At 61.2% G+C, this 24,061-nt stretch overlaps 1 protein-coding gene across 3 annotated transcripts in view; it reads right to left on the bottom strand.

The window, feature by feature from the left end:
• LOC111152646 (Ras protein specific guanine nucleotide releasing factor 1) overlaps positions 1–24,061 on the bottom strand; it is an 88,668-nt gene that overhangs the window by 50,025 nt on the left and 14,582 nt on the right. For all 3 annotated transcript variants that reach the window (XM_022511186.1, XM_022511187.1, XM_022511188.1), the window contains exons 2-5: positions 20,745–20,851; positions 14,592–14,739; positions 7,458–7,550; positions 4,977–5,230 (exon numbers count right to left, since the gene is read on the bottom strand). In XM_022511186.1, coding sequence (XP_022366894.1) covers positions 4,977–5,230; positions 7,458–7,550; positions 14,592–14,739; positions 20,745–20,851 — 602 coding nt within the window. The remainder of the gene's footprint in view (positions 1–4,976; positions 5,231–7,457; positions 7,551–14,591; positions 14,740–20,744; positions 20,852–24,061) is intronic.

Here is a 24,061-nt window from a genome sequence, read left to right as displayed (position 1 = left end):
AAGTGCACAACCTAACGTACACGTTGTAGACACATTTGCTCAGCGATTGGACCACTGGTAGTGGGTTGGCTGTTCTAACTTTTTATTTTTTGGAATTTTCCCATTTTGCCCTGCAAGGCATATCCTTTCTTTCTGTCCTCTGCTTCTGCACGCATGCTCACTTGTTTTACTTTGTTGCTTAATTTTTACATAAAGTGCTCAAAGGCAGCCAGCTGGAGCGAGACGCGCCGTCCTCTCCCGAGAGGTCAGCTGACCGCATCCATCACACACGCCTGCTGTTTCCGCCGCTTTTCTCCGCTGCTTCTCACCCTTATGACTTCTTACACGGTCTTAGGTCTGCTTCTAGACTTTCCATCTTACTTTCTCGCACAACCCTCAGGCTGTTTTCATTCCCTTTAATATATTTATAAACTTTTATAACAATTTAATTAAAGTGTGGCATGTTTCTTTCACTGTTCTTGCTCGGAAACACTGTTACCTACTTATATGTATTTGTTCCTTCAGCTCAACTTCAAGATCATCGAGCTAAGCGGCACTTTGGCTGGAACTATATTACATTTATAGAATATTTTGGGTGAAGCTAGTAACTCTCTAACACTGAACTCTTCCCTCCAAGGTGGCGGCCGTGCCCTGTTCTTGTACAGTCTGCAAGCTCAGAGACGTTTTTACATCTCGAAACGGTTTGGAAAAAAACAAAAAAACATTTCATCGTATGTGAACATACGCGACATTCATGTTTTAGCGTCCGTAGTGAAGTTTCATCGGAGCACGGTCACCCGCATTCGTTCATGGGTCACCTGTGACTGCTTCGTTTCAGCACAGACCTCATGGCCCACAACGTCCGAAGTACCTCCCACCTGGCGCTCTACAGAAAAACCGTGCCAATCCCTCGCCCATGCGAAGAGCGTCCCTGAATTGTGCAGTGTGGAGCTGGGGCAGCTGTCCATGACTACCCTGACCCCACCTACAGCAAGAAGGACCCAAACACAGGGTAAGTCATTATTTAAGTGTGACGGGTCCCACAAAGGCAGCAGGGGGCCCTGGGGACACACAAGCAGGGACTTAAGCCTATAGTGGCAAGGGGCATGTGGTGGCCAGGGATGTGACAGCCAAGAGAAGATGTGAAGACAGAGTAGGAGACACCTCTCAAGGACGGTAGGGTGGGAAAAACGTTGGAGGGAGAGGCAGTGACCTGTCTGCAGAGCACACTTGGGACGTGCTCATTCTGCCTGGTGCTCCCTGAGCCCAGAAAGGAGTGTGACCCCCCCCAAGGCCAGTCCAGGGTAGGTGGGCAGAGCATGGTCCCTGCACTTCTGCCCACATTTGGTCCATCTATGGCCTGTTACCCACCTTCCCTCCAGTGCAGACACGACTAATTCATGGTGGCATGCTACCCTCCCCCCAGTCTCACCATCCCGCTCAACCCAGGACGGCAAGCAGCCCCTGCCCGTAGGTCAGAGCGGGCATCGATGTACAAGCCCCCCTGCCCCCCCCCCCGGGCAGGATGTCTCTGGTCCTCGGCAACGCCTGTGGTGCCAGCGCCGGGGTGGGGGGCTGGGCGTGGTTCCCACGGCAGAAACCAGCCCCAGTCTGCGCGCTACTGTCCGCGTGAACCAAAACCTCCCGCACGTGTTTACTCAGAAGATCTTTCTTCCCTTGCTGAGGGGGGGGGGGTGGGCACACCATAAACCCCTCCCTGCCCTGCAGAAACTTCCAGGAATCCGCCAGCCTGGAAAGGGTCCTTCTGCATCTCCAGCAACTACCAAGTTAGCATCAGGTTTCCAAGGGGGCCGGACGGCTCAGCCTGGAAGCAAATCCAGGGAAAGCTTTGTGCGGGAATGTCTTCTGCTAAGTGGCGCGGCGGCCTCTCTGGTCGGAGGCAGGAGCGCCAGGCAGGCCATGTCCCAGGGGCTGCTTCACAGCGGGGCTCATGGTCAAGGGAAGGTTCTCCAGCCGTGCAGGGGCGAGGTGGAGTGCACATCCAGACCCTTGTGGCCATGAGCAGAGGCCGAAGGCTGGGGGGTGAGGGGATGGTGTCCCAGCCTGCTACTGAGCAGGGTGGTGGGGAAGCACGGAGCTTAAAAGGAAACAGAGCTGGGCTAAAACTGCAGCCCACACGATGGCTGTGTGCCGTGAGTACACCCTGCAACCTCTCTGAGCTCCAGCCTCGTGGGGTGTCTCTGCAGAATGGAAAGCACAAGGGTGCAAAGCGGGTTCCGCGAAGCGCCACCGGGACGAGGTGAGCGCCGTCCAGAACATTCCCTCCGGCCACGTGCTGGCTCACGACGGCAAGGGAAGCATCCGCCCTCCGTTCCTTGGGCACAGAGAAGGGACAGTGAAGGTCCTGCTGATGACCCCAGGGCATCCACTCCCAGCCTGTTCCTCCTGCAGCCTGGGCGCGGGGCGGGGAAGACCTCCGCCTGCTCCTGCTGGAGATCAGAGCCTGGGGAGGGAGCCAGCCCCGCACAGGACATGCTTCCCCAGATAGGCTCACCGTGTTCTCTAACTTGAATCAGTGAGAAAACGGGAAGGCGTGGACGGCTTCTCCTTGTTGAACCATCCCTGCGTTCTGGGAGTAAGTCCCATTGGGTTGCGATGTATTCCTGGATCCAACTCGGTGATGCTCCGGGTCTCTGAGATCTGACAGGAGACAGACTTTGCTTCGGGCGCTGGAGTGACGCTGGCCTCACAGAGGAGGAGGGAAGTGTGCCCTCCACGTTCGGTGTGGGTTCCGTTCTCCTGGGGCATCTCCGGGGCTTGACTCTTCTGTTGGCGTCTCGCTCCCACAGAGGACTGCACGCACAGCTCGGGCAAGAGGCTGCGTGTGAACCCCTCTCAGATCCTCCAACACCTGTAAGAGGCAGTGTCGCTCCTGGAGGCCAGGAGAACCGCTCAGGCTGCTGCGGCCTGGACCAGGGTCAGTGAGACCGCGACGGCGAGTGCCCGTCCGCCATGGGCCCCATGCCCCTTGCAGGCGGTTGGTGCCAGGAGAGGAGGGGGCTTTCTCCCTCCTGTTTACTCTCAGGTAAAGGCCTCTGACCAGATCGTGCACTCGCTGAAAGATAAAAGCCATGGGCTGTTTTTTCAAACAACTTTTGAGCAAAGGCTGGGAGCTGGCTTGAAAACTCATTACCGCAGACGCTAGGCTAAAAGAACTCCATTAGAGATCGATGAAGAGAGTAACAAAATCATGGAAAGAGTAAAGAGACACAAAGCACAGCTTTCTTAGAGGCCGTAAGAAGGGGTCAGCAAAGGCTTGCAATCGTGGCCTCAAATGTGAGCACAGAAGTCTACCAAGGCCTCCCGCGGCACAGTGGGCCTCGCATGGCCTGGGTTCCAATCCCACGGCCGCTACCCGCAGGTTTCCTTGATAAACACAGAATGGCACCGAAAATGTATTCTCCTTGTGATTTTCTGAAGCGTTTTCTCCTCTCCAGCTTGCCCTAGTGTAGGGTATGGTCTATAAACCATATAACGAGCAGATAGCGTGTTGACTATGTTACCAGGAAGGCTGTCCGAGCTGAGGTTCAGGAGACCAAAGTTACACATGGATTTTCAAGTGTGCGCCCCTCTCCAGGGAGCTGTCCAGGGCAGGGTGCTGCCTCCGGTGCGGTCCGGGACCCGTGGCCCTGGCACTTGTGGGAGATGCAGTTCCCTGGTTCTACCCCAGGCTTCCCAACAGAGAAGCACAGGGTGGGTTCCCATGTCCACGCTCACGTGTGCGTGTCCGTGGACCCCACCGCACCGCCCAGGGCGCTCAGAAGGGACGCGTCCTGTCGCTGTGTCGGAAAGACCCCACTGTTGTGTCTGGAGTAAGCGTTACCTGATTTCACAAAAATGCACGGATTTTCTTTCTTTGGGAAATAAAGGCATTTACATAACACTTAAAAATTGTCTTCAACATGTATATTAAGAGTGAACCTTGTATGTGTGCACGTGGTTCTGTTTGTAGAAAGTCTCATGAGGTCAAATGCTGTTTCTCTCCCCGTCGGCCTGTCTGTCTCTTTCCTGGCCCTCCCTGGTGCGGCGTCCACACCACAGCCTCAGGCCTGCCCACCCCAACGACTCTGGGCCTCTCCAGCCAGAGCCCTGACTGGTGTCTGCACCTCTCCCCCACCTCCGGGCAGTCCCACAGGCCCCCTGCCCCGGCAACCCCGGGGTCCTGTAACAGGGAGGGCCTGGGCGAGGGCCGGTCGGAGTGAAGCAGCTGAGAGAGGCGTACCTTGGCAAGATCACAGCTGAAGGGCCATCTCGGGGCACACGGTGGCCACCCTAATTCCTGGGGCGGGGGGCGTCACTTGAACATTGTGCTCTGGTTATGTGTTTCATGTCTGACACTTTTCATCCAGTCCACCCAACTTTAATGCCCACCGAGAAGCTCATTATTTAAACCATTTCTTAAACTCCTTTTAGAAAGATGCTGACTGAGGAAGTGTTTGCTGTTTGGGAAAAGTAGGTGCGTTTGCAGGGCAGGTGGACCCCGCGGCCCAGAGCCCGGCCTGCAGGTCATTATGGCCACGTCAGGATGAGGAATGGAGCACAGCTAGCCTTTGGAGCCCGACTCAAAACTCGAAACCCTCCCGCCCCACTTCTCAGTGTCAACACTGACACCGTGGGAGCCACGGTCCTCTGCTGGGGGGCCGGCCTGGCGCCCCGCAGGGGGTTTCCAGCAGCCCCAGCCTCGGCCCCTTCGCGGCCCACGGCACCCCTAAGCCCCGCGGGTTCTGACCATCAGACGTATCTCCAAAGACGTGGGGCGTGCCCTGGGGGACACGACGCCCCCGTGGAGCGCCTCCCCCTGCCGCGTGGCCTCTGTGTGCCCCCACCCACACTTGTGAGGGCGTGGCTTGCCGCCGCGTGGCTCCGCGGCTTCCACACCGCGGGTGCCATTGGCTCCGCTGCGCCGGGCGCGACCCGCGGGGGCTCCGCTGTGCGCCGTCTCGTCCCCCCGCGGCCCCGCCCCTCGGGGAGCGCACCTGTTCAGGAAGATGCTGCTGACGTCATCGTGCGTGATGGGGGGCTTCTTGGAGCTGGCGGCCATCCGCAGCGGGCGCAGGAAGTTGTTGACCAGGATGTGCAGCTGCTGCACGTACTCGGCCTCGGCCTCCAGCATGCTGAACACCAGCTGGTTCCTCTTGCGCATGCTGTCGGCGTGCGGCGAGCGCACGTAGTCCTGGATGACCGTCTTCCACTTGCGCCGGCACAGCCAGCCCCGCAGGAAGCTCTGCACCTGCGGGAGGACGGGGGCGCGCTCTGTCACGGGGGCGGATGCAGGGACCGAGGCGTGGTCACCCCAGCCCCCTCTGCCGGCTGGGCGTGCGGGGAGGGAAGCCCGGCCTGCCACCGCCCCCTGCGAAGTCCTGGGCGAGCTGCCTGGTCCCTCCGAGCCGGTTTCCCCATCGGTCGACTGGGCTAACGAGGGGGCCCCCCGGACCCCAGGGCGGTCTGGGAGGGGTGGTGTCAGCATCTCCGGGAGCTTTCAGCGGAAATGCAGGTGCCAGGCCCCCGCCCCGCCCCCTGCCTCTTAACAAGCCCCCGGGGTTGCTGCAGAAGCCCCCTCTGAAGGAGGAAAAGGGCGGCCCGAGTCTGCATTGTGGGAGGGGCGGGAGGAAGAGGCCTGCGGGCTGTGCCTGGAGTCTCCCCCCACCTCTCGGCTAAGGACTGGCCTGAAAGCCCAGAAGTTTCAGCGAACACTCCTCCGGAGAGAGGGTGATTAGCCGTGAACAGAACACGGCGAATGAGTTAATCTCGTTCTTGGGGCCTCATCAGCGCTTCTGAGAGGTTCCAGCGCCTGCCCAGATCTCTCCTCCTCCTCCCGGGGGAAATGAACGTGGACACTTGAGCTCGGAGTTGGGCTGCTCGGCTTGGCCATGTGTCGGAGGGAACTTGGCGGGGAGTGGGGGGGACCTTGATTCCCAGCCCCACAGAGCTCAGGCGGCTCCTGCTACTGGGGGGGCGCCCGGGGGTGCCGGGGTCACCGGCTGAGGACCAGGCACAGAGGCCCGTTAGTCTCAGCGGAAAGGGGGACACGAACAGCAAGTTCAGGGGTCAGGTTGCAGGTCTGCGGCAGGGGCCGTGTGCCCCGGGGAGGAGGCCAGCCCTGAGCCCAGACCCCTCTCTTCCGAGACAGGGAGGCTCTCTCTATGAGGGAGCACTTGCCCTGAGGCCCCAGGACGGTGAGAATCGAGGGACGGAGGAGGATTTCAGCGGGTACTTACAATGTTCCAGTGAGAAGGGCTTCAGTCGTGGCTGGGAAACCCAGTAGTGCCACAGGGCAGAGGGAGAGCCCGGGTACCCCTGCGAGGGTGGGGCCTCGCTGGGACCTGGTGGCAAACTCCAAGGGCCATGGGGGCCTGGCGGGTCCTCCAGATGCAGGAGGCCGGCCGTTGGGACTAATGGGGTTTGTGTGGGAGGTGGGCCCTGGGGTGTGCCTCCTCGTGTTTTCCAGGAGGTCCTGTGTCCGGGCACCGGAGGACGTGCCTCAGGAGCTGGGTGGCTGGGGCTTAGCGTCACGTGCAAACGCCGAACTGTGTGACCTGGGCAAGTCCCTTTGCCTCCCTGCCTCTCAGTCTCCCCGTATGTGAAACGCAGATAATAATGAAACCCCAGAGGGTTCTCAGTTAGGAATGAATTAATCTGTGTACAGCTCCTAGAATAGTGTCTGACACATAGAAAGTGCTTAATGAATGTTAGCTATTTCTATTTTTGAGAAACAAAATCCAGATTTTCATGGGAAATATTTAGCTTTTAAAGCACTGGCAACAAATTAAAAAGAACAAAAAACACACTGTGTGGGCTCAAAACCCCAAACATGCTGGGAGGCTGAACTCGGCCCGGGGGACGCCCGTGTGCGGTTTCTGGTCTGGGGACACCGGGGGCTTTCTGCCCCCCTCCACGTGCAGGGTTGTTGGGTTTCACCGGTCTGTCTTAGGGTAACTTGGGCTCCCCGGCTTCAAGCCTGGCAGCCTGCACACGCACACATGTCCCTTCCCTGTGCTGCCCTTGGCTGGTCCAAGGTGCTGGTTGGCACCCTGGCCACTGGGCGGGTCCCCAGGGCCTCCTACGACCTTTGGACTCTCACGGAGCAAACCAGCAGGGACAGCTCAGGGGACCAGAGGCTCCTCTGCCGAGGTGTGTGTGGGACTAGAGGGGGCAGCTGTGAGAGGGTCTGCATGAGGAGGGGGGGGCGTGTCAGTGGGGTGGGGGCAGGGGGTCCTCAGGGCCTGTCCCGTGGTGTGAGAAATCCCGCACTGCAGCCTGCAATCTGGGTTCCTTCTGCTCTGGAGCCCGTCCTACCTACAAACAGGGTGGAGCCATGACCCCCGGGCAGCTCGGAGAACCCGCCCGACAGTGCTGCTCAGGGCACCTGTTCAGGCTGGGGTGGGGGTGGCCTGCCCTGGGGGTGGGGCGACGGGGGTGACAGTGCCAGGAGGCTCTCTAGGAAGGCTGGCACAGACCTTCTTGATCTTCTTGATGTCACTGTCCTCATCGTTGGGGGTGGTGGTCTGGGTGGACTGGATACGTTCATTGTCCTTGAGCAGGGATGCGATCTGTAACGGAGACGTGCGTCGCAGGGGTGAGCCAGCGCCCTGCCACCTGCCCCAGGGGCCCTGCGGCATGTGTCCCCTGCTCTGTGCGAGGCTGCAGGGCTAGACAGTGAGGGAGCCCTGGACTGGGAGCCCCGGCGCCCTGGGCTGTGTGCCCCTGGCACCCCAGGAAGCCTCAGTCTGTGGTACTCCTCCCTTTGCCCCAAACCATCAGCCCCTTTGTTTCTAACTTTGGCAAGCTAACCTCAAACTTAACCATTTTCACCCATTTGGTGCACAGCTGAGTGGCATTAAAATATGTGCCCACCATCCCCCCATCCATCTCCAGAACTTCCCATCTCTTCCCATGAAACAATGTTTCTCGGTCCCCACGAAACAATGTTTCCCTGCCCCCCCCAGCCCCCCCGCCCTAGCTCCCCCTCGACTTTCTGACTATGAACTTGACTCCTCTCCGACCTCATTCCAGGACTGGAATCCCACTTGGTGCAGGTATGGCCCTCCAGCTCTGCCCACGCTGCCGCGGGTGTCACCAGGCCTTCCTTGTTAGGCCCGGGGAATTTTTCATGGTATTTACATACCGTTTTGCAATCCCTTCATCTGTAAACGGACACTTGGGCAGTCCCTTATTTTTTCAGACAAAACTGCTGGAATCAGAGAAATGCAGAGTTTTTCTTCTAGCCTGGCCTCCCCTCCCCCCCGGGCTGCCCGGAAGCCCTTCTCTGCCCTGGAGCCCCCTGTGGACACTGCCGGCCTAGAAACACGGGCCAGCCGTGGGGAGGAGCGCTTGCGCTGGCCTGGAAAGCCTCCTGTCGTCTGATGTGGGCATCAGAGTCCAGCACAGCCTCAGGGACAGAACGGAGGGGTGGTGCCCAGGAGAAGGGGTGCCCCGGGCCACACGGTGGCGGGTCCCCTGGGCCTCCCTGAGTGGACAGCCGGGCCGCGCTCTCCCTGCCGCTCCGAGCAGGTGCCACCTGCCCGCTCCTCCAGCCTGGCCTGCCGCTCCTGTCCACCTGCTCCCGGAGCCTCGCCAGGGCCTGGTGCTCGGCACACACCTGCGTGCTCGGCACAGACGCGAATTCCAGGAGAACCTGGGCAACAGCAGCACCACGGAGCTGGCCCCCAGGAGCACGCTGCCCCCGCCGGGCCTCGCACAGCTAAAGATAGCAGCTCGGGAGCCTCCAGACGCCGCCGCCTAGCCGGCTGGCGCTGCAAAACACGCGGCTCTGTCCTCTCAAGGCCACTTGCCGAACTGCAGAATGAATGGGCTCTCACAATCGAGCACTTTGAAAGCAAAATGGAACAGTTCCCCGCTCTCCACTCCCCTGGTTGCTAAAATTATCCCTGTGATGCTCACAGAGCAGCTGAAAACATCTGAGCAGCGCTCGGCCGGCGCAGAGCTTTCTGCTTTCTCACGTCTCCCCCTCCCCCCACCCTGGGTTTTTTTCAATTCTGAGAACATCTGCAGGTTGACATAAAGGCAGACTCTGTGCTCCAGAGGGCCGAGGGGCACACGTGCACACACGCGCGCACACACGCGCACACGTGCACAGGCAGACTCTTAGCTGAGGAACGTGGAGATGCACGGTCAGCATCCCCCCAGCTTTGCACACCGAAACCCTCTTCTCTTCGCAATGGTGGTGTGTGTGTGTGTGTGTGTGTGTGTGTGTGTGTGTGTGTGCGTGCGGCCAGAGTTTAGATCTGATGGCGCCCTTCTCAGAGAGAGGTGTTCTGGGACAAGTCCTCAGCAGGGACTGGGGCGAAAAATAGATGCAACTAGGTCAGACGTGAGGCGCGGTGCTTGGGCAGCGCCACAAGCCCTGGAGGCCCCACTTAAGGAGGTTGCTGGGTGGGTAGACTCCGGGGTGCTGGGGTCTTAGGCCATGGCTCCCTTGTGCCAGGAGTGGGCTTCGGGAGGTGGCCGGAGCCCCAGCCCCACGGAGCTCCCACCAGCCACTTTTCTCAAAACCCAGCAGGTGCCCTCTGTTGGGGGGACTGGCTTTGTACCCGGTTCGCCGGCTGGCACCCAGGGCTGGCTCAGTAGACCCTTGTCAATGATGGAGCGGGCACTCTGGCTCCTGCCGGACCCCCTGGCTGGCGTCCGGCACTGGCTGCCCATCCTGGCTCCGCGCTTGGCATCTCGGCGGGCCCCTGCCCACCTGCCACCCACGGTCAGTCTTTCTCGGCCCGTCACAGGCAAACCTTCGCTGCCACCCTGCTTTGGGGCACTGAGCTCTGGCTGCTGCCCACCATCCCTGAGATGCCATCTTTAATCCTGAACCCAGTCCGCGCAGCGGCTGGCGGGGAATTTATTCGGGTGCTCCTTCTTGTGAACAGCCCAGGGCTGGCTAAAGATCTCTGTATTCCTTGCATTCAAGCAGCTGGCACATGGCCCAGCCTCCTCTCCTCCCTGTTTGATCCCCTCTGGTCTCTTCCAAGCCATCCAGGTGCCCATCTCCATCCTCCTGGGCCAACCTGGTCCACATGTCCTGGTGATGTCTCTGTGCTGGGCTCCGGCGAGACGCAGCTGGAGGTGGAGGCACCAGACCCCTCCCTGGACGTGCTCCCGGACTAACAAGGGGTTCAGACAGCCCAATAGGACAAGGCCAGAGCAGATGTGCAGCCACAGCAGTGGGAGGGCCTCGCCAGGGAAGCAGCAAGGGCCTTCCGCAAGAGGTTTCAAAGGATGAACAGGAGTCCGACAGGAGGGCTACGGGACAGAGGACTTCCAGTGGAGGGGATGCTGTGGATGGAGCCACGGGGCACACAGGACATGGTGTGCCAGGGAAGCAGGGGCAGGACACGGCCCCAGGGGACACGGGAGGCAAGCCTCCAGGCGCGCAGGTGCAGCCCGGTTTGGACATTAGGCCCGCTGCACTCTCCCGGCCCTCCAGAGCGGTCTCCTCGCTGCTCTACCTTCCGTGCCGGGATCGCAGCAAACTTGTTTTGCAGGACTGATCTAAACCCTGCACTGACGTTCTCGCCGCTCCCTTCCAGAGTCAGGCTCTAGGACTCCAGGCGCTCCAAGCCAATGACATGTTAGCGCTGCGTCTATGCTCCCACCCTCCCCTGCCAGGCCTGCCTCACCCCTGCACGTTCACCTCTGGGCCCCAACCAGAGCAGGGTCACTGCTGAAACAGTCAGATGCTGCTGAGCGAGCGGCACACCCAGAGCGGACGCGTCTTCTCAGAGGTGGATGCCCCTTTGCTTTAGGTCTCCAGTGGTGTGGTGACAAGAAACGGGGCCTGATGGGCTGCTGTCGGGCAAGCCGGAGAGCGGGGCGCACAGTACGGGGCAGACCTCCTTCGGGAGCGATCTCGTGTGTTCACAGGGAGAGGCAGCCGCGGGGCACACAGGCTGCAGCCTCGGGGCTGGTGACTGGGAGCGTGACCCGCGCTGAGCCAGACCCGCGCGGGCCCAGGTTTGGCGGAGGGCTTGTTCTGAGGGTCCTGGGCTCTTCCTTGTGCCCCACCGGCCGATTATGCAGCGGGGCCTGAAGAAAAGGAGACCGTGAAATGCTAGCGACCGGCTCTCTGAAGGAAAGACCCGGCCGAGAGCACCTGCCAAGTTCATGGTGGGCAGTCGCACCGGGGCCCACAGCCAGCTGCCACAGGTCGAGCGAGCAGCCCGCAGAACTCCTGAAGGTCAGCCGGTGGGTTCCTGCAGGCCGTGAGGAGCCAGCGCCCGTGCACCCCGCCGCGTGGGGTCCCAGTGAGATACTCCTACGGTAGGAAGGGCCGGGGATGTGAGGGCGGGGGTGTGTCCTATGTGTAAGCTGGTTTCCGACTCAGCTCTGGAAGCCGCCCCTGCTGGGTCCACACCTTTCGGGACATCTGTTCCACGTTGTGCACAAGAGCCCGTGTCGGGGGATGGAAGCGGGAGGTACAGTCAGGCAGTCGTTACGGCTTCTGTGGACTCTGGTTCTCCTCCTCAGACAGACGAGGCAGGACTGTGCTTCTCAGCCCCTGGAGCGTGGGCGTGGTCCTGGGACGTGCTGGGTCCACGGTCGCGTGAGCCGCGGTGAGCCTCGCTCACAGTTCCCTTCCCTGCGTGTGAGCCCGGGGGGCCTGCCGGCTGTGTCCCCGACTCCGAGCGAGCGTTGGGGAGCAGGCCCCCAGTGGACACCCCGCGTGAGGCCAGAAGCAACCCCTGCTGCTTGAAGCCCCTGCGGCGAGGACCCCGTCACCCTGACAGACGCACAAGGTGGTCTCCCGCGGGTACCGAGCAGTGCAGGGGGAGGGCAGAAGGCGAGCCCCTGCGTGTCCTCGGGGACGTGAGGGACAGGCTCGAGCAGCTGGGTCTGGCTAGCGGAGGGCAGGGGGACCGTGGGGGCTCGGGGCCATCCAGGCGACACTGTGGTTGGCAACCACACCCCCTTTCCTCAGATCTGGCTCCCAGGAGTAGGCGCGGGGCCGAGGGTCTGGAGCCAGGAGACCCAAGTCCGTGAGGGACTCCATCCCTCAGGTGACCTTGGAGCAACCTTGCATAAGTTCCTCCCTTTGCGGTGGCCCTCAGCGTCTTCAGATCCCTCCAGCAGTCACGTTCCAAGGCCTGCTGCCTCCCACACGGCCTACTTCCTGGAGCAGGCTGTGTCCACCTGCCCCGCAGGGGTGTGTGTGTGTGCGTGCGACACAGAGACTACAGCCCGAGAGCTCCACGAAGACCATCTTCTTTCTCGGTCTTCTTTAAAGGCTCTCTTGCCCTGCTGTAACGCATTCAGGCGGACACTTGCTCCAAATTCCCACCGACTTGGCTTCTCCTGCCCCCGACACACTCACACACTCACACACACACAACTGACCTGCCTTCTGCTCCCTAGCGACACAGGGCACCCCCGCAGCCCCCATCTTCTCTCGCACACTCGTCCCTGAAACCTCCCAGGCTGTACGCCACGTGAACCCACGGCCTCCCCAGCAGTAGAAGAGCTCGCTCCTGCCAGGGTCCGCGCCGCGAGTCCAGCACAATGCTGATGTCATCGCACCCAGACAGACCCCGGCGGTAGGCACGGCTGTCCCTCTGGGCCAGCTCGGATCGTGAGGCCCACATATTCACTGACCACATACCACGTGCCAGGCGTAAGGAGGGAGAACCAGGGCAGTCTGGCCCCCCAGGGGCCCCCACCAGGTCGGTGGGGTGGCGGACGGTGCGGAATCGGCTCTGATGAGGCAGACGGGGGCGGAGACGTCGTGGGAGCAGGGGCAGTGAGCAGCCCCGGCCGGGGCAGGGGCCTGGGAGGAGGCGTGGGACCTGCTAGGATTCCACGAGGCAGGAAGGTGGGACAACTGACGGGGGCACGGGGCCCAGGGCTCCCAGCTCTGGCTGGAGCGCGGGGGACAGGAGGAGGCCCGGGGAAGAGGATGAGGCCGTGGGCGCTGCTCAGGGGGCTGCAGGCGGAGTGAGCGCGTGAGAGGCTCCCGGGGCATCCTGGCTCATAAAGCCAATTACGTGGGGCCGGGCCAGGCCCCCGGTTCCTCACGGGTGCAGCCCGGACTCGGGGATGTGTGCTGGGCTGGGCGAGATGCCAGAACGAAGCAGGTGCTCACAGGCGGGACAAGCTCCTGTCCTGCAGCTGCGAGCAGAGGGGAAAGACTGACAAGCGGACAGACAGCCCCGGGCTCCCGTCCCAGCTCGCCCCTCAGTCCCCGCCCAGCTGTGGGAGCTCTGGCGGGCGGCCTGCTGAGCCTGGATATTCTTGGGGTGGTCGAGGGCGGACTGGGGAGGCCCATCTGAGGTGCCCAGTGCAGGACCAGAGGAGGTGTGCAGAGTTCTGGTGTCTGCTTGAACCTGAGCTCCCGAGGGGACGGTGCAGCTTTGCAACGGAGCAACACGGCAGGACTGGTGACTTCCGGTCTGACCGTTCCGGGCAGAGCCGGCCTCACGAGCGCCGGACGGGACCCACGTTTGGGGCTCCCAGCTCCGAGGCTTCCACCCTGAAATTCTTAGTGCTTTTCTCTTAGAATTTTCTGTTTTGTAAGTGACGTCTGGTGGGACAGAGGAGCACAGCGCAGGGTCCCAGGGCCCTAGCTTGCGTGTTCTCCCTCTCACTCGCCAGCCCCGGGACGGGCTCCCGCTGCCCGCTCCCCACCCCCACAGCTGCCCTCTGTCCGGGGGCTACAGGCTGGCATCGGCGGGGGCACTGGACTCCACCTGAGGGAGCCCCAGCGTGGGTGTGAGGGGGGTCCAGGGCGCATCCGCGGCGTCTCAGGGAAGGGCGCGAGACAGCAGGGTGCACTCGGTGGGTGACCCCCACCCCAGTGCCTAGGTTGTGGGGGTCGAAGTTGCGGGTCACCTGCCTGCCATGGGTTGGGGTGATGGGCTGTGAGGACGGGGGTGACTTCCCCAGCCCGGCCGCAGCCTTGCGTTTTCCCTTGCGTTGGGCCTGGAAATTACTCGGCGGAGTCTGCCAGCCGAGCCCATGCTTCCCCTTCCCCTCCTCAGTGCAGAGCCCACGGCTCTGGGGCGACATGGCCAGATGGTGCCACGTGCGCCGTGGGGCGAGGGGTCAGGTCCTTCTGTGCTGGGCACACGGCTGGCAGGGGCGCCTACGGGGCGGAGAGCACTGCCCGCTCTCCCGTCGAGGGAGCTGCTCGGGAGGCCGGGACAGTTTGGTTCCAACTCTGGAGGTCGGCGCGGAGGTCCGGGAAATACGGCTTCATGGACATGCTCAGTATCATGGCCCCAGTGGGCTCAGCCTGACGACAGCGCAGCCCCTAGACGGCAGCCTAGAGAGCCCTTGCCTGGACCCCGACCCTCCGGGGGCCCCGCACCCCTGCCGTGCTGGCCAGTGATGCTGAATGCTTAGTCAGCGTGGCCCTAGGCACGGCGCTCTGCAGCTCGCCCATCAGCTTGCACCAACCTCACAGCTTTGCCACGTGAGGACAAAAAACCCATCTCACCGACAGACAAACTGAGGCACAGGGCTTGGGGGCAGAGGTGGGATTTGAACCCCCATCTGACCGCGCACCATCCCGCTCTGCCCATCATGTGTCCCCACGCCCTGCCCCTCCAGGAGCCCGTGGGGGGGCCCGGGGCCCAGCTGGTGGTCACCTCTGCCTTCAGCCGCTCGATCTCGATCTCGCCGTCCTCGATCTGCCGCCGCAGTTGCTGGGCCACCGTCTTCTCCGTCTCCACGATCTGCAGCAGGTGCAGGTACTTCTGCATCAGCGCCTCGTGCTCTGTGGCCAGTGTCCGGTAGCTGCGGGCAGTGGACATGCAGGTTACCACACTGTGGGTCTCAGATCCGCAGGTCCAGGCCCAGGTGGGACCCCCAGCAGCGGGACTCCAGAGAAGGTCCCGCTGCCGCACACAGTGCCTGAGGACTCCCTGCCAGCTCCCGTCTTGCACTCGGACCTGTGGGTCCCTTGGGGGCCGCTCTCACCCACCGAGGCCCCTGGGCCTTTGCACAGGCGGATCTTCTGTCTGAAGCCCATTCCCCCTGCCTCTTTCCTGGGCTGGCTCTGGCTCCAGCTGCCATGCTGTCTTCTCCGACCCAGACCATGGGGGTGTCCCACAGCCCAGGTCTCTGAAGCCAGACCCAGGGCTCTGGGCACACACCCGTCCAAGGGTGGCCTTGGCCAGGAGGCTTGTGTTGGGGGAGACTGGCAACAAGGCTGGAGGGTTAGGGGAGCCAGGTCAGAGGGCCCCCCAAAGGATAAGCAAAGGGCAGAAGAGAGAGCCCAGCACTGTGTATGTTAACAGGCCTCAGACTTGCAGGGCATCACAGCTGGGGGCGACCTGGAAGACCAGCCGGGTTCCAGGCCTCTGGGGGGGAGCCGGGTCAGTTGTGTTCTGGGCCAGGGTTCTCCCCGACACCCCGCAGCACAGGCAGGGCCACTGGCGGCGTCAGAGCTGGGGAAACACCGTTCCGCAAAGGAGGGCCCACGGGCTTCGCAAGGGAAGCGCTCAGCGGGGCCCATCGGGGAAGCCGGGCAGGGACTTGGAGGGAAAGCCCACCCTGCCCCTCACTCACCCGTCCATTCACCGACCCCGTCCTCCCCTCCCTTCCCTGGTGCCCTCGGAAGCCTCCCTTCCCCTTCCTGCCCGTGTCCCCAACCTCCTCCCACCCTTGGCTTCACGGCCCCCGGTTTCTGGCCTCCAACCTCAGCGGCCAGAGCCCTCCCCTCCACCTCCACGGCTCTCCGGCCTCGCCCCCCACCCCGCCGGTGGCTGTGTTCCGCCTCGCAGCTGCCACGTCACCATCTCGCTCCCCAGCTGCTTCCGCCTGCACCCCTCCCCGTCGCGGCCGCCCTGCCCTGCGGGCGCGGGTTCTGGTGGAAGCCCGGTCCTCAGACCCAGTCCGCTTGCCGGGCCCGGCCTCGCTCACTCCCTCGCACACCCAGTAGCCCAGGGACCGCAACTCGTGCCGTAGTTTGCTTATCTGTGACCTGGGTCTGTGCCAGTGAGGGACAGTTCAGCACACGTGACGCATTCGCGCTGGGATTACCTTGGCCCCCCTCCTGTCAGAGGGCGGAGGCCCTGCTCGCTCCATCCTGAACCCCTGAATGCCTGTCCCTTCAGTATCAGCAGCGGTCCATGTCCCACGGGCTGTCTCTCTTCGGCATGTGGGGAGCCCTGAGTCCCTCCACGTGAGGGACAAACCCAGCCCCCTCCCACCCATGCAGCAAGGGTTGTTCAGAGAGTAGCCTGTCCTCACTCATCCCCACATCTGTCCCCCCACTTGCTCCTAGGCTGGGGTAGCCAGGGGAGGCGGCTGGCACCCACAGCAGTGGGGTCCCTGTCGGGGGTCATCCATGGGCTCCCCATGTGCTCAGTCGAGGGGACACTTTCCCGTCTGGCATCTTCTTACATGGCTTTCTGGTGGCCCTGGACGCGGCTGGTCAGTGGGCACCGGGCTAGCAATGCTGGCTTTCGTCACCGGCTCAGGAGCTGCACACATGTGCTCTCAGCCTCAATGATGGGAGCCCAGGCGGCCGTGCGTGGGAACAGCCTCGCACGGAGGCAGGGGTGGGGGCCCTTGGGAGGCTGAGAAAGCCTGGTCCCCTGACGGGGTCGGAGGAGGCTGGTTCCTGCTGGCCTGACGGCAGCAGGGGGTGGTGGGGCGGGTGGACAGGGCGGGGGGAGCAGGGCGCATGGTGGACCTGGAGCATATCCCTGGGGAGGGTCCTGACCCCAACATCAAAGCTCCGTCCCGGCCTCCCCCGTCGCCCCCCATCTAAAGGTCAGTGAGGCTGCGAGAGTGGACTCTGCTTGGCAGGACCATTCACCGAAGACGAGGACTTGGCTCCCATACGAGAATGAGTGTGAACGAGAATATTAGGTTTCGAAGTTTCTCCCACTTCCCAAGAGGCTCTGTTCTCTTAGCTTGCAAAGGGAACTCAGTGGAGAGACGGTGGGGTCTGTCTTCACGCTGCCGCACTTCTCTGCACTCCAGGGCTGTGGAAATCCGAGACTCGGGTGGTTTGTCACGGACGCTGGTGCTCGGCGTGGAGCAGGGTCTCCTGGGCAGCCGATCGGGCAGCCCACCTCCCCCACCCTCTCCTCCAGTAACGAGGTACCAAGCACCTCTCTGGGCAGCACTGCCTTTCGAGACTCAGACTCAGAGCTGGACGGGAACTTGGGAGCCATGGAAGACCCACGGCCTCATTTTATACGTGAAGAAACCGAGGCCCAAGAGGGGACGTGCCTTCCCCTAAATGAGTCTGGGAGAGCGGCAGCTGGAGCTAGAACAGAGCTCCAGGCCCCGACAGTGGGAGCTGCTCGGCTCACACCCTGTGCCCTCCCTGAAGTGTGGACGGTGCACACACGGGCAAGGGGCACGCTGTAGACCCCACGGCGCTTGCCTCGGTACGTACAACGTATCTAGTACGTAAATGCAAAGAGAAACCAAATAAGGTTCGGCAACACTGCTCACTGCTCAACAGAGCCGTGGAACAGAGCCAGGCTCCCTCCTGACCCACACACATATCTCACACTCACGCACACTCATGATGGACTGGGCTTGAGGCTACATATGGCTCACAGTCTGCGCTTTCCCTCTAGCGACACAGAGCGTGTAAGTCAGCCCCAGGACGGCCTCTCCCGCGCCGGGGTGCAAGCGCTCCAAATCCCTGGGACCACAGATCTGATGTGCTTCCGCCCCTGCTCCTCCGTGGTGCTACAGGACACAGTGGGCCTGAAGATGGGGAGATGATCTCGGTGGGCCTGACCTAATCACTTGAAGCATCTGAGATGCGGTTTTCTCTGCTGGTCACAGAAGGGGGAGGTCGGAGGTTTGGGGCTGCAGAACCCTGCGTTAAAATTTGAGGTTAATGTGTGTAGACTGGAAGGTGCAGGTGTGAAAAGCGCACGGTTGACGGTGATGGGCTTTGATCTGCGCATACCGCACCTGGGAGAGAGAACCTTCCATCCCCCCCACAAGCCTGACCCCACAGGCGACTCCGGCTCAGAGTCCTTCGCCACAAGCGAGCTGTGCCTGTGACACAATTTTGCGTCACTGGACTCAGATGGCGTGCCCTATTTTGCATCTGGCTTTTCCTCCTCGGCACGCTGACTTTGATGTTCAGCGTTTTGTGACACGTGTTTGGGGCGGGCGCCTCTCCGGTGCTGGGCGGTATTGTCGCCTGGATGTACCAGGGCTTGTCTGCACGTCTGTCTGTCTGCGACAGACACCTCGGCTCTTCCTAGTCGGGACGATTATACACAAAGCTGTGTGCACAGGATCGGTCATGGATAGTTTTGCTTCTCTCAGATAAACACCGAAAGGTTGACGTCGCTGGTCACAGAGCCGGCCTAGCAATCTTTAAACGGCTCAGTTTTTTAAGCAACAGTCTAACAGTCTGAAGTGGTTGAGCCACTTTCCGCGCCTGCCTGCGTGTGTGCCTTACGGGGCCCCACCCCAGCCGGGCCTCTGCTGGGTCTCTGTCACCTCCGCCAGGTGAGACTCCCGGGTCTCACACGGTCTCTGAAACATTTTGGTATCAATGTATTTTCTAAACCAGTGCAGTCCTGGTCCTCAGAATGTACAACCGATTAGAACTCTGCATTCTGCACCGCTTCAACACGTAGAAAGCCCCTCCCCGTCAGCAGACTCATGTGGTTCTCAGAACAGCCCTGCTCTTGGTTCCTGGTGGGGGGACGGAGGCCCACCGGCTCTTCCTGAGTCTGGGTTCTTCCACCGTGAATCCATCCTGCACAACGCTGACAATTTCCACTCAAAACTGTAGCTCTGATGGTGTTACTCTCCTGGTATAAAAGCTTTGATAGCTCCCACTGTTCACAGATTAAAGGCCCAACTCCCCAGCTGGGTGTTCAAGACCCGTTATGACCCGATTACACGTCACCTTCCAAAACCCACACTTTATCTCTTCATTAATCCTGGAAGTCTCTCTTGTACATCAGTGCCTTGGGGGTGGGACTGGGGCTGGGGGCCAAAGCACTCATAGTTAAACCCATTACGCCCTTGGTCCTCTGGCTCAGGTCAAATGTCACCCTGTATCCAGCTTCCCTCATTTCCCTGCAGATGGAAGTAGTGTCTCTCCCCCATGGTGCCTTGTACCTACCAGGGCCTTTGTGTACAAGAGCTAGCTGTGAACACGTCTAATGTCTTCCGAAGTGGACATGATGTCCCTGGGGGACACCTGCACCCATCCCTATCTGCCCAGCACCACAGTCAGAGCCTGACTCTATAAGTTCATGTGTGAGTACCAGGTCTCCATGGCTGGACTGGATACTCCCTGAGAACAGGGAAGGACATGGCCTGACCTCGAGGTCATAGTGCTATGGCCATCATAAAGGGTTTCTGGTCAGCTGGTTTGTTCCAGGGCTCAAAGAAGGACCCTGGTATCCATCCACCCACCCATCCATCCATCCCTCCATTCATCCATCCACCCACCCACCCATGCATCCATTTACCACCCATTCATTTATACATTTATCCATTGTCCCACTCACTCACCCACCCATCCACCCACCCACGCATTCACCCATCCACTACCCACCCACTCATCCATCCACCCACTCATACCCACCCATCCATCCATCCATCCATCCATCTATCCATCCATCCATCCATCCATCTATCCATCCTCCCACCCATCCATCCATCCTCCCATCCATCCATCCGTCCATCCATCCATCCATCCTCTCACCCATCCATCCATCTGTCCATCCATCCATCCAACCATCTATCCGTCCATCCATCCATCCATCCACCCATCCACTCACTCACCCACCCACCCATCCATCCAACCGTCCACTCACACACACACCATCCATGCATCGTTCATTACTATCTATCCACCATCACACATACTCGAAACACATCCATTTATCGTCTGTCTACCCTCCATTCATTCATCTTTCACCTTCCATTCAGCACCCAACCTTGCATCCATCCTCGTCCGTTCATTCATCCTTGATTTCTCCTGGTCCACTTGCTCATGCCCCTGTAAGCCCTGGGGACCCAAAGAATCAGACTTGGTCTCTGCCCTCAGGACCTTACACTTAACAAGCAGACAGACGCAGAGACACACCACTCTGCACTGAGCTGGAGAGATCACCTGCTGAGAGGGGTGACTCTGGGGGTCCCTGCCCTTGGATGAGACTTGGCTCTGTCAGGGGGTTGTCAGCTGTGGAGCCATACCCCAGCCTATAAGCCTGTCACCTCCCCACGACCCAGAAGACTCAATCCACGGTGGGGCCCCGTTTTCTCTGCAGCATACACGGAGAGTTCTTCGCTTTTCTCTCTGTCTGGCCCCTCCAGGGAGGGGCATGACCTGCGGGGAATGAGGAGGAGCTCTAGAACCCCTGAGCTCAGAGAAGTTGAGAGATTTCCCTCTGTAGAACAGGAAACAGGCTCTGAGGAGAGATAGGAGCTGTTCATGGTCACACCGCAGATCCGTGGCTCAGCTGGCTTGGAGCCCGGGCTTAGGCTTTGGTAGCCATAAAATCCTTGACCCCAACCAAATAGGGCTCAGCTCCTCTACTGGAAAGGAAGGAGCCGGTGCACTGAAGCTGGCGGGAGGCTGCTCCTCCGGTCTCCCTGCTCCTGGGGGCACAGAGGGTGGCACAGACCCAGAGCTCTGGGATCCGAGGGGACCCCTGCCAAGAACCCTCCTTACAGCTCGCCTTCTCCCCTCCCTTCCTCCCTTCCCCGCCCTCCCCCTTGGGGCCTGGGTTTGCTCTGGGCAGGGACCTGTGTTCCACCCCTTTGGCGGTGACGGTGGGGTGGCCAAGACGTACCTGGCGTGAGCGATGGCCGCCACCCACTCGTCACAATCCTTGGCATCCTCCGTCCTCAGCTCCAGGGCTTTCTGGTTCTCGTGGCTGAAGTTAACGGTGAAGTAATGCTGCACCGAGAAGAAGACAACTCTGGTCACCAGGGTGTCTGTGCGGCTCTCTGTCCGGCTCTCGGGCCGGGTGCTCACGGCCACACCAGCCAGGTGCAGACTCGTTACTGGGACCCGGGAAGGCCACTCCAGTTAACATTTTCAAACTCGACTAAGGCAGGCTTTGTGCATGGAACAGAGCCTGTACTTAGGATATCGTAGGAAGGAAGCAAAACCTGATTTGTCAACAAATTGCAAAAAAGCCAGTTTTAAACCATCAGGTGTGTTGGGAGGAAGGCAAAAGCACCACGGGGGACCGCCTCTGGGACGCGGGTTCCCTCTGAGGGCTGTGTGTCTGTATTCCGCTCCCAGAAAGTTATCAAGCCCTCTTCTGGTCCTGGGACGAAAGCATGAACAGACAGGGCCCCGAGGAGCACCCCCGGAAGCCCCACTGTGGGGTGCAGGTGACTTGGACCCGCCTCAGGCCCAGGGCCAGGGCCCAGCACCCCCGCCACCCCCGCTAGCTCCCGGGAAGCAGAGCAGCCGACGGCACACACACGTTATATTGTCTCTGTTAAGGCAGCTCAGCTCCCCGCACGATGCCCGCAGCCCAGTGAGCACACCTGTTTGCTGCTGTCATCGCTGGGAGGGAGGTGAGAGCAAAGGGTGGGGGGGGGGCGGAGAAAGCCCATCAGGTCAGCCCGGGAGTGCAGGATGGCTGCCCCGCCGGCAGAGAGGGGTCCAGGTTTGAGCTGCGCTGGACAGGGAATGTGGGGGCAGCACAGGTGTCCGGAGCGCCCCGTGTGTTCGGGGTGCGAGGGGCTGGACAACGGGAACACGGGTGCCAGACACACGGCGGGCAGGGTCCCGGTGGTGGTGCCCAGTGGGGGGATGGGCTGGGAGGACAGCATCCGTGCACGCCTCTGGTCTCATCCTGCTGGAGGTGGGAGAGAGGCAGGTGGTGTGTTGCAGAGTCGGACCAGCAGCCCCCCCCCCACCCGCCCCGGCTCAGAGGTGTGTCCGGGCCGCAGTGTGGCAGTGTGTCATGGAGAGGTGCTGTCCCCGTCCCTGCCCCCGGGGCGCCAGGCGGCAGGGAGCAGCCCCCGAGGTGCGTCGCGTAAACTATTTTTAGCGTCTGCTGACATTTACTGTATTTCTGTTAATTGTTAGTCTTGGTGGCGGCCACGGCGTGTGTGTGCGCGCGTGTGTGTGTGTGTGTGTGTGTGTGTGTGGTTGGAGAGTCGGCGTCTCTCACTTGTTTCCTAGGAAACAGATAACTGGGGCCGTGGAATGAAATGTCAGCTACAGCCTCATATAACTGAATTCAGAAGGCTCAGGTGGGCGCCCTCCGCCCCGCCCCGGAAGCAGCGGGTACCCAGCATGTTCCGCCTCTCAAGAGATGAGGGACACCCCTGCGCTCATCTCCCAGGAGCTCACTGGTTCCTGCCTTCGGCAGGTGGAGCAGGTGTAATCTGTTTTGCACAGAGAGGTTGTGCCACTTGCCCAGGGCCACACAGCTGCAAAGCAAACCTTCCCCAGGCACCTGCCGTCCACTCCAGCCAGGGCTTGGCACTGGGGTGGGAAGAAAGCCCACGGAGCCTCCAGACGGGTGGGACTCTGGGTCCTAACTCAGAAGCGGGGACACTCAGCTGTAATGTGGGTTGCCTCGGGTCCCCAGGGAGGATGTCCTGGTGCTGGATGGGACCGCCGAGGGGTCTCCTTCCCTGCCAAGCTGCCAGGGGAGGGGCAGGGGGCAGAGCGGCCCATGCCCGGAGGGGCCGGGTGGGCGCGGGTCCCTGAGCCTGGCCCTTCTGAGCTGTGGGGAGTGAGGTGCTTTGCAGTCGGCCAGGCCAGCGTAGTGGAGAAGCACGAGGCTGCTGGCCCCCAGGCCCCCCGAAACCCCACTGCAATCCCGCCTCAGCAGGAAATGGAACCACAGGCAGCTGGCTTAGAAGCCTCTAGGTCTGAACCTCGCCTGCAGGGCCGTCCACCAGCAGAGACCTCAGCTTTCAAGAATCAACTCTCTTCCCCTCAGGGCAGGATCGGCTCCCAGAGGCTCCCTCCCTGCTCCCTCCCAGTCATGCCCCGGGGCGAGGCTGGCCCACCCATCCCTCTACCCAGCCTGCGTCCCATCCCGACACCCCTGCTCCAGGCTGAGCCCGTGGCTGTGGCCGTGGCCAGGCTCCTCACGAGTGTCCTGCATCTCTTGCCTTGGAGACAGCACCCGGCCGATGATGGGCGGCTGGAAGTCCAGGAGCAAAGGCTAGTGGCGGGGTGGGTGTTGGGGCCTGGGGGCAGGCATGACCTGGAAATGTCACGGCAGCTCCTGGTGAGCAGACTGGTGGTGCTGGAGGGAGCTCTGAGGAAAGCCGGAACATCCTTGGGGCAGAGGATAAGGGGTATGCTGGGCAGGCCACTTGGGAGCCTCCACTAGAGGGGACACTGGGGGGTCCCAGGCTCGGGCCTGGGCTCTTCGCACACCTGGCCTTGCTGGGAGCACGTTCCCCCTCCCCTCCCCACCCAGGAGTCACACGGATTCCCTTCCTTCCACAGGGATGCAGAGGCCAGATGCCCAGCAGCGCACAAGTTCCCCTCCAGGAAACAGTGGGTGGCTCGCAGCCCAGCAGGACTTCTGTGGCCCCCTGTGGCCTGGGCTGCCTTGTGGGGGCCTCAGAGGGCGTGGGGACAGCGGGCTCCCTCTGTGTGTGCGCTTCCCCCAACACCTGGTCTCCATACGCCCTGGGCCAAGTGACTAGTGCCCCCGAAGGGAGAGTAAACTTCCTCCCAGCCCTCCTGAATCACTGTGAATCCTGACCACAGTGGCCACATGCGGAGGGTTTGCTCTGCGTGGGGCTGGGGGGTGAGGGAAGGGAGACACAGAGATAGAGACAGAGATGCAGACGGAGATGGAGACAGAGATGCAGAGACAGAGATGGAGACAGAGACATAGAGACAGAGACAGAGACGTAGAGATGGAGACAGAGATGGTGACAGACACTGGTGACAGAGATGCAGAGACATAGACGGAGACAGAGATGGAAACAGAGACATAAAGACGGAGACAGAGATGCAGAGATGGAGACAGAGATGGAGACAGAGACACAGACACAGAGAGAGACAGAGAGATGAGACAGAAGGAGACAGAGATGGAGACAGAGACACAGACACAGAGAGAGACAGAGAAATGAGACAGAAGGAGACAGAGATGGAGACAGAGACACAGACACAGAG

Source organism: Enhydra lutris, unplaced genomic scaffold, assembly GCF_002288905.1.
Source record: "Enhydra lutris kenyoni isolate GAN:26980312 unplaced genomic scaffold, ASM228890v2 scaffoldscaffold29, whole genome shotgun sequence".
NCBI lineage: Eukaryota > Metazoa > Chordata > Mammalia > Carnivora > Mustelidae > Enhydra > Enhydra lutris.
Note: the sequence above shows the minus strand (reverse complement) of the source record. Positions and strands in the feature narration are given on the sequence as shown.